The sequence below is a fragment of the Denticeps clupeoides genome, chromosome 2 (assembly GCF_900700375.1).
Source record: "Denticeps clupeoides chromosome 2, fDenClu1.1, whole genome shotgun sequence".
Lineage (NCBI taxonomy): Eukaryota > Metazoa > Chordata > Actinopteri > Clupeiformes > Denticipitidae > Denticeps > Denticeps clupeoides.
The window spans coordinates 37,245,796-37,256,150 of record NC_041708.1 but is presented as its reverse complement, the minus strand read 5'-3'; the positions used below and the strand labels follow the sequence as shown (position 1 = coordinate 37,256,150).

The following is a 10,355-nucleotide window of genomic DNA, read 5'->3' as shown; positions in this document are numbered from 1 at the left end:
AGCGTGCATACCGTGCTTATTTCAGTATGGCACTAGGTGACCAAGACAAAGCTTGGGCACCACACATGGCAATGCAAAAACTGCACTGAGTATCTGCGTCAGTGGACCAAGTGTCATAAGAGTTGTCTGAAGTTTGGAATACCCTTGGTCTGGACGGAGCCGAGAAAGCATGACACTGATTGCTACTTTTGCGCTATTGATGTGACTGGGATAAACAGAAAAAAACGGAACAACCTGACATATCCTGATCTTGAATCAGCACGTCGTCCTGTAGCTCATTGCGATGAAATCCCAATACCTGTCTTTGGAGAACTTCCTGTAATTAGCGACCAAGACTCTTCCAGTGTTGAAGAAAATGAAGAAGAATATGTGGTTGATGAAAGCGGTGCGCCAAAGCTTTTCTCTCAAATGGAGCTTAATGATCTAGTTCGTGATCTCAGTTTGTCAAAATCATCTGCCGAACTATTAGCATCCAGATTAAAGGACAAAAACCTACTCTCAGACAGCGTTCGCATCACATTCTACTGCAACAGACATCAAGACTACCTATCTTATTTCTCTCAAGAGAAGGATTTGGTGTACTGTTCAGATATTGCACAACTTCTACACAAACTTGGAGAGCCACCATCCGAACCCACAGATTGGAGACTGTTCATTGACAGCAGCAAGCGATCACTGAAATGTGATTTGCTGCACAATGGCAACCTCTATGCCTCTGTTCCCCTCGCATACTCGACTACACTGAAGGAGAAGTATGAAGCAGTGAAGTACGTTTTGGAAAAAAATTGCTGTGATCAGCATCACTGGTAAATTTGTGTTGACTTAAAGATAGTGAACTTTTTGTTGGGACAGCAGTCGGGGTTTACCAAGTACCCCTGCTTCCTTTGCATGTGGGACAGTAGGGACAGAATTCATCATTACATACAGAAGGACTGGCCTGAACGGAAGGAATTGGTGCCTTGTAGAGCAGAGAACGTCATCAACAACCCTCTGGTGGACAGAGATACTCTTCCCACCACTGCACATCAAACTTGGTTTGATTAAGCAGTTCACCAAAGCATTGGACAAAGCTGGTGGCTGCTTCATTTACTTGTGCCAGGCTTTTCCATGATTGACCATTGAGAAGTTAAAGGCTGGCATCTTTGACGGTCCTCAAATCCGTCAGCTCATTACAGATCCTCAGTTCGAAAAGTCAATGAACGAAGTGGAGCTGGAAGCGTGGAAGGCTTTTGTTATGGTTGTGAAAAACTTTCTTGGCAATAATAACTACGCGGAACTCGTCACGAATACGTTGACAGCTTTCAGGAACCTCGGATGCAACATGAGCATCAAAATGCATTACTTATACTCACATATGGATCGGTTTCCGGAAAATCTTGGATCTATGAGTGATGAACAGGGCGAGCGTTTCAATCAGGAGATAAAGGAGATGGAGAACAGGTACCAAGGTCGGTGGGATGCAGTAATGATGGCGGACTACTGTTGGAATCTGACTAGAGACATCCCTGCCGCTGGACATTCCAGAACTTCAAGGAAAAGGAAATTTAAGCCCCAAGTTTTGAACAGTGATGATTGAACATACAATTTGCATGTATAAAGTTAATTTTGTGGTAAATTAAAATTTCTCGAGACAGAAAATCGCACTATTATAAAATCAACTTAGCTGAAAAACCTGACCCGATCTACAAAAACTGATGCCACATTCGTGTTCTGTGGGCCAGAAATATGTTAAATCAGCAGAAATTTATTAGACAACTCACAAAAAAAATTTTTTGTAACCCAGTGTTATTATTTATTCAAACATACAATCCAGAATTCAGGACCATATTTTCTTTCATGTAAGATTATTACTATCTGTTCATTATTTTGTTTGCTTTTAAGCTTTAAATGAGACCTTAATTTATACATATTAAACAAATAATCCTTCACAGAAACCGCCATCTGCAACCATATTTCTACAGTAGACCAGAATGGAAAAACCAGTTCCAGAGAGTGGAGTTTATGTCTTAATTTGAATGTGGCAGATTAATTCTGTCACAACCGTTAGGCATGACGAGGCAGGTGAACAGAGAGGAGGACGAAGAGGTGACAAGATGACGAAGAAGAAGGATGCAATCACACAATGTCACGATACAGGGGTTTAATGGTGCAGAACAGGACAGGGGAGACATCCGAGACGCTGTGAACATGTCACACATCAAAGACCCGGCAGTGAACAGAAACAAACAGGGCAGCTTTATACACTTAAACAGGTGAAAGCGATTAGGGAACATTCACAACAGTGAAACTCCGGTCATGACAAATTCCATCTTAGACCAGATATGGAACATCTGGAGCAAATGGAACATCACCAATCAGAAAATATCCAGAAGCGTAGCAATATATGCAACAAATTTTATGATAGAGAGAAAAAGGTGTAATAAATAGATAAACCCCAACTCTGAATTGCAAGGGGTTATTAATTATTCTGGTTAAATAAGGAAAACAGCAACAAATTTGGCCAGCAACAGTGTAATGAGATTATTAGTCTAAAGATGAGATTATTAGGTTCTTATATCACCTCTGATGTCTCTAAAAGTTATTATATTGGTGGTAGTAGCCTAGTGGGTAACACACTCGCCTATGAACCAGAAGACCCGGGTTCGAATCCCACTTACTACCATTGTGTCCCTAAGACACTTAACCCTAAATTGCTCCAGGGAGACTGTCCCTGTAACTACTGATTGTAAGTCGCTCTGGATAAGGGCGTCTGATAAATGCTGTAAATGTAAATGTAAATGTATATTCTCAAAAAGATCTGAAATAATTGAAACATTTAGATGTTCAATAATGTTGTGGCTTGACCCTGCGGAGGACTTCAGTTTGGTATTCCGTTCCAGAGTTTGCTATTGACTGTGTGTGTTCATGGTATTCAGAATGTGAACACCTGTGTCTCTATATATGAATCTACCCTGGTTGTATCTTTCCTCTGTCAGGTCATTGTGCTTTAATTCTGTACGGTGTACTCTTAGTCCGGTCTCTGAAAAACATCTCGTTTCTGCTTATGCAGTGTGACTGCATCCTCTGTTTCATGCGAGTGCAGGTTTCTGACAAATAATTATTTCAAACTTTGATTAATTTAATTGAATGTTTTTTTTCGGCACGTCCATGTCTTTCTTTAAAATGACAGTTTAATTCTAGCTGTTACCAGAAATGGAACATCCGGAGCAATTGGAACATCATTAATCAGAAAATATCCAGATGGCAAGCAATATACACAACAATTTTTCAGAAAAAAAAAAGTGTAACAGATAAACCCCAATTTTAAATTGCAAGGTGTTATTGGTTATTACTTTACTGTTATTTTTTTCATGTAGAAAATCAGCAATAAAATTTACAAAAAGTGTTTTAATGTGAGTAAGATGAATTTTTAAAATATTTATACTACCTCTGATGTTTCAAAAAGTTATTATTTCTCAAAAACATCTGAAATTATTTCTTTAGACGTTCATTATAAATTATTGTTGTGGTTTGACTTTGTGGAGGACTCCAGTTCGATATTCTGTTCCAGAGTTTGCTGTTAACGGTGTGTGTTCATGGTATTTGGATTGTGTACACCTGTGTCTCTATGTATCAGTCTACCCTGGTTGTATCTTGTCCCTGTCAGCTCATTGTGCTTTAATTCTGTCCTATGCACTCTTTGTCTTGTCAGCTAACTTTAACTCAATTGATTTTTTTTGGCCACCTCAAATTGACTGTGATACCAGTCAGTTTGAGGTCGCAAGGTTATCTCAGCATATTTGTAGTGAACGTCATTACTTAAGAAATAACCAGTGGAACCTGATGGTCTTCGTAGTTTCTAAATGCACACTAGGGTAGGAGCGGATTTTTGTTCTGTACAATCTGCAACATTCAATTCTATAATTCTGTACAAACAATAAAAAATTGAAAGAACGGAAACAAATTTTTGTTTAAAATAATTTATTCAATTATTTAGTACCAAGAATCCATGATACGCCTCATGCTCATGAAGTGCATGTTGCCCCAGCCCATATTCATGAAGTTCCTGTACTCTCCAGGTCCGAAGTACCACATCCTGCCTCTGTAGTGGGGCTGCTCATACATGAGCCAGTGGCCGTCCATCACATGACAGGACATGCAGCCGTTCATGCGGTAGCGGTCCATGCAGTTGTCACAGTCGTCCATGAACTCGTACATCTGGCCTCCAAAGTTATTTCTATCGTAGATCCTCATTCTGTAGTTTCCTCTGTACTGTTTGGAAGAAACATATGAACACAACATGTCAAAATATTATAACAGTATATGCTTGTCTATGGTTTAGCAATATTAGTCAAAAAACATTTACCATGGGAATATGGCGGCAGGATCTGATGCAGTTGTTCCATCCAAACATGTTCATGTAGTCACCGTACTCGCCCCTCCTCATGAAGTAGCTGTTACCCATGTAGTTCATGCCATCGTAGACCATGAAGCAGCCACTGTGCACCCTGCAGGAGTGGCAGCGGCTCATGTAGGAGTGCATGTCAGAACAGTCACCCATACAGTCCCAGGAACGTCCCATGAAGTTCCTGTCCTCGTAGAAGGTGACCTGGAAAACATTGAACAAAGAGGAATGACAAATTATTCAATGGATGAAAGAAATTAAATAACTAGACTTCATTTGAAGCGTTATGTCTTACCCTGCCCATGTTCATGTTGCTGTCGCCGCTGGTGTTACTCATTTTTCTGAGCTGGTCGGCTGCTGTTGCTGCACTGCTCTACTCCTCTAGAATCCTTTAGTTTTATACCTGACTCAACCCAAAAGAAACTGACCTCTTATTGTGGAAAACCCCCTGACTTGGCAAAGTGGGTCTATAGAAACATGAAGGTAAAGACTCTTTTCAGTAGATTAGAGCCTGTGTCATTTTCTAGTAATCTCTATTCTTGGCACATTTGGGAGATCTTTGTTTTTTCATATAATAATTGTTTAATAAGTTGAAAACTGTTATTTTCTCTTACTTTACTATTTCCAGAGGTCGTATTTGAATTTGAAATTAAATTAGAATTAAATTTTACTTCTATTAGGAAAAGTGTAAATATTTATATGTCAATACTGAAGACACTGTTACAGTTAAAATGAATAAGATATCCCGTTAAATTTTTAAAAGCCACATACCTGACAAAAGAAGTTTTCTTAAACTAAATTTTGTGCATATTGAAGGAAGGAATAATAATAAAAAAAAAACCTTCTGATCAACCAGAAAATGTAAAAATCTGTACCCAGTAAGGCTGACTCATGATAATCATAATATCTGAATATGGCTTATATAACAGTGTTGCTAAATTTCTACCATATTTTGAAAATATATTATTATGAAGAATATACATTATACAGATATACATTATTCTGAAACATACAAAAATTTAAATCAAAGCAGCAGTCGCATTAAACTTTATTTTGTACACCTCAGTAACTTTTCATAGTCATAATGTTATAGCTAGGAACTCTAGTAAGGGCCAGCTGAGATGACATCATGAATCATGAAACAAAACTCATTGTATATCATTGTATATCATTGAATACTACCCACTAGGCTACTACCACCCTAAATGAAGCTGTGCACAATGCCAGGCGCAAATGTAGGAGAACTGAGCAAATGTGGAAGAAGGACAGGCTGCTGGTGTCTCTCCAGATATTGAGAGATGGCTGGCACTGCTATCAGAGAACTGTGAAAGCTGCTAAAAACAATTTTTATTCTGACATTATCAACTGAAATTCTCAAATCACAATCTTCATGTACTGTTTAACACTGTAAATTATGTTCTTCATGCTACACAATGGGTAAGTCAACTGAATTGTGTGAGAACTTCTTAGACTTCTTCATTAATAAGGTGCCAAGCACCAGGGCCCTCATGTGTCCATGAACCTATGACCCCTCCATCTATGCCACATGCTCATCTGTCTTTGACCAGTTTGAGGTTGAGGTTGAAGTTTATTGTCATATGTACAAAGTACAGCGTACAGAGCACAATGGCAGTTTAACCATTATACCTGTAAGCATGCTGTGGTTACAGCAAGAAGCCCAGTCTTGGTTCCTCTGTAGTTTCAAATTTCAGGCAAATGTCTAAGCTCCCTTTCAACTCAAAGGTCTTGGAAAAAAATTGTTTTCAACCAGTTGAAGCAATGATGAGCACAATATTCTTGAAGGGTTTCAGTCTGGGTTTGAAAGCTGTCACAGCACTGAATCGGCACTTGTAAAAGTTTTAAATGACATTCTTTTAGCCACAAATTCTGGCCACTTTGTTGTTTGGTTACTCTTGGACCTAACAGCTGCCTATGAAACAGTGGGCCACGTTTACAACTGAGTGGGCATTCAGCATGGTGTCCTAGAGTGGTTTGTATCAGCACCACTTAGTCTGCTCCAGCGCCTCTCATGTGTGGAGTGCCTCAAGGTTCGATTCTTGGACCTCTTCTCTTCTCTTTATACTTACTTCCTCTAGGGTCAGTTCTTCAGAAACACGGCATTGCATTCTATTTCTATGCAGATGAAAGTCAAGTCTATATGCCACTAAAACAAGAAAATGTATATTCTGCAAATTCATTACTGGAGTGTACTGCAGGAATTTAAAAATGGATGTCACAATTTTTTTTACATTTTAATGAAAAAGAGGTCATGTTGTTTGGAGCACGTGAGAGAGGGACTTAAGTCAAGCAACTTAGGGGTGACCAAGCTTTTTAGGTCGCTGCTCCAAGACACAATGCTCTTGAACATCAGGCAGGCAAAATTCCTTTCTGTTTTTAAGAGCTCCCTCAAAACACATTTCTTTCTCTTTGGTTTTTATATCTGTCTGAGATGTTGGTTTTACTGTTTTATTATGGTTATTATTATTTTATTGGTTATTATTATTTTATTCTGTTCCTCTCTTTTCTTTTGTCTGTGTACAGCACTTTGGTCAACTGCATTATTTTAAAGTGCTTTAGAAATAAATTTGAACCATTTGAACATGGTTGGGTTCAGTGCAGAGCAGGATTGGTCCTGTCTGGAAGGTCACCTGACCAGACCACCCCCACCATCGGGACCACCTGGGTTAAAACAGGAGCAGGTAAGGATCATTCAAAAAAGCAAGGTCAGGGTCAAAGCAGTCGGAAATGATGATATCAGATTAGGAACATTTACCAACAATGTGATAGGAATCAACAAAGACTTTGTGTTGTCTAGGAGTGTTTGGAGGCTCTTGTATACATGCAGACATGCTGGGTTTAGTCCTCTCCTGGTCCAAAAGTTTGGAATTAAGTTGTGTGCCCCCTGGGGGTTCAGTAGTGGCACCGCAGCCTCTGTGATCTCCAAAAGTTATTATTTCTCAGAAACAACTGAAAGAATGATATTTTTTAGATATTCAATATTGTCTTGGCCTGACTTTGCGAGGTACTGCAGTTCAGAATTCCGTTCTGGAGTTTGTTGTTGACTTGCTGTTGGTCCTGTGTCTCTTTATAAGACAAGATAAGATGTGACATATATTTCACTGTGGAGACAAGCAAGGTCTCAGTATTAGTGCAGGATCAGGTTGGGTTTTGCCTACGATTGTCTATGTTTTATATTTTCTTTGAAAATATAAGTATTTGCACATTTTTGGATTTCACTTTTTGGAAAAGTATAAAAAAAAAAAAGCACTACTATTTGGAACCTCGTTGTCTATCTCCTCTGACTCTGTCAACTGGGCGCCCTGCACCAATAAAATGTTCAACAGCCAGGGTTCTTCCAATCCTATAGAAACCCACCACTTATCCTACAGACATCAACAACTTATAGACCAGTTTCCCTCCTCTCATTTCTTTCTAAAATCCTTGAGAGCTGTGTCTACAATCAACTATCACTTCATCTGTCACAGAACAAACTCTTGGATCCTAACCAGTCTGGCTTCAGAACAGCCCATTCTACTGAGACGGCCCTTCTGGCTGTTACTGAGCAGCTACATGAGGCCAGATTGGCAAAACTGTCATCGGTTCTTATTCTCCTCGACCTCTCTGCAGCATTTGACACCGTTAACCACAAGACTCTCTTGTCAGTCCTGAAGAGGCTTGGAATTCAGGGCTCAGCATGGCAGTGGTTTGCTTCCTACCTTGATGAGCGATCTTACCAAGTATCTTAGAAAGGATCCACCTCTACCTCACGTAGACTCTCCACTGGTGTCCTTCAAGGCTTGGTACTAGGTTCTCTCCTTTTCTCCCTCTACACGAGATCACTTGGTGAGGTAATTTCCTCACATGGATTATCCTACCACAGCTATGCCGATGACACACAACTCCTCTTCTCCTTTCTTCCCTCTGATCTACATGCTGCTTCCAAAATCTCTGCATCTCTAACCAACATCTCGTCTTGGATGGCAGCCCATCACCTCAAACTCAATCCCACCAAAACTGAACTAATATTCATTCCAGCAGATTCTTCACCTCATCAGGATCTTGCTATTTTCCTGGACAACTCACAGCTCTCTCCTTCTGCAACAGCCCGCAACCTTGGAGTAACAATAGACAACCAACTCTCCTTCTCAACTCACATCAGCAATCTTTCCCGCTCATGTAGATTCCTTCTCTACAATATCAGACTGGTTCAGTCCTTAGTAATCTCACGACTGGACTACTGCAACTCCCTTCTAGCTGGTCTACCTCTATGCACCATCCGACCTCTACAACTCATACAAAATGCAGCAGCACGACTGATCTTCAACCTTCCCTAAATCACCCACTCCACCCCTCTGCTACGTTCCCTCCACTGGCTCCCAGTAGCTGCACGCATCAGGTTCAAAATACTGATGCTGGCCTACAAAGCCAAACATGGAGTAGCACCATCCTACCTCACAGCCCTTATTACACCTCGCACTGCACCTCGTATACTCCGAGCCTCCAGTACCGCTCACCTGGTCCCTCCATCTCTGAAGGTAAAAGGAAGACGCTCATCTAGACTCTTCTCCGTCTTGGCCCCTCGGTGGTGGAATGAACTTCCCCTCGAGGTCAGAACAGCTCAGCCACTGAGCACTTTCAAACGGCAGCTCAAGACCTTCCTCTTTAGAGAATATTTAGATTAACTTGTAACTTCCTTATTGTCTAACTTCTGTACAGAATCTACAACAAGAGTGAATAAAAAGATTGTATTCATAGTTGGGGGTCCTAGTGAACCAGAACTGATCAGTTCATTGATGGTAACTTTAAAGAACGTTGTAAGTCGCTCTGGATAATGGTGTCTGCCAAATGCCTTAAATGTAAATGTAAATGTTCAATCTGCCCTGGTTGTGTCTTGTCCCTGTCAGGTCATTGTGCATTTAACTCTCCTGTGTACTCTGTGTCCTATTGAATAAATCCCCTGTCCGCATATGTCATGCACATTCGACCTCTGTTTCCTGCCACAGACAAATTCAATTGATTCTATATTGGCTATTTTTATGACAACTCAAACTAACTGTATATGGACAGGACTATCACTAGAAAGTGGACTCATCCTTTTCATAGGGAAAGTAAAAGGTTTAGAGATAATTAGTGAAACCTGATGGTATCTATAGTTTCTAAATGCACACTAGGTGCCACAGCGAAACCCGCAAGGGCTGGGTACACCTGACAAGAACTCCCAGAACACTGAGGGCAGGCCACGCCACCTTAATTCCCTGTACCTGTATAAAGAAGGTCCTACCCCATGTTACGTCCTGGTCTAGGTCAGGAACTTGAACAATTATAAAGAGGGAGGGAAACAAATAATAAAACAAAACAATACAAGTCACGCCTTGACACACCGTCAGGCCACGAAAAGCACCGGGTAGACTAAATGTGAACAGGGCATCTGTCCTGCGTATTTTCCCTCTCCCCCTCTCAGTCTCCCTCTCTCCTTCTTTGCTTCCGCGTCGCAGCATGCCGTCTTTAATGGCATCACACCGATGGGAGCGCGAATCAGCGTCAGGTCTGGGAGGAGTTCCGTAAATTACAAAAACGGAAAAACACCAACAAGACAGAACATACAAACCACACATCACATGATCACGGGACGTAACACCCCGGTGTTCCGGTTTAAGAATTGAATGCTGAACCGATGAAGGGGTCATGGTTTCAATCTGAGTGTAAAGGCTCATGGTTTTGGTGTATAGCTTTCTGTATTTCAAGTGGTGCATGTGTGGAGAATTTTGACTTCCATGTTTCCAGTTCCCTCAATCTCAAAACTTGTTCCTTTGTGTTTCTATATATATAAATCAAGTTTTTGGTGGAACTGCCCCCTTTCTGTATTGTAACAGATATGAAGAAGATTTTTGTTCTTTACATTCTGTACCTTCAAAAAGTATTTTTAATAATGGAAACACAAATATTAGTTTTAAATTATTTATTCAACCAA

General features: G+C 40.4%; 1 protein-coding gene across 1 annotated transcript; it reads right to left on the bottom strand.

Annotated features, from left to right (window-relative positions):
• Positions 1–3,972: 3,972 nt before the first annotated feature.
• On the bottom strand, positions 3,973–4,721 carry LOC114780608 (gamma-crystallin M2-like). The gene is made up of 3 exons (XM_028967760.1): positions 4,680–4,721; positions 4,346–4,588; positions 3,973–4,251 (listed from the first exon to the last, which is right to left on the bottom strand). The coding sequence occupies exons 1-3, from the start codon at positions 4,719–4,721 to the stop codon at positions 3,973–3,975; spliced, it is 564 nt and encodes a 187-aa protein (XP_028823593.1).
• Positions 4,722–10,355: the final 5,634 nt, after the last annotated feature.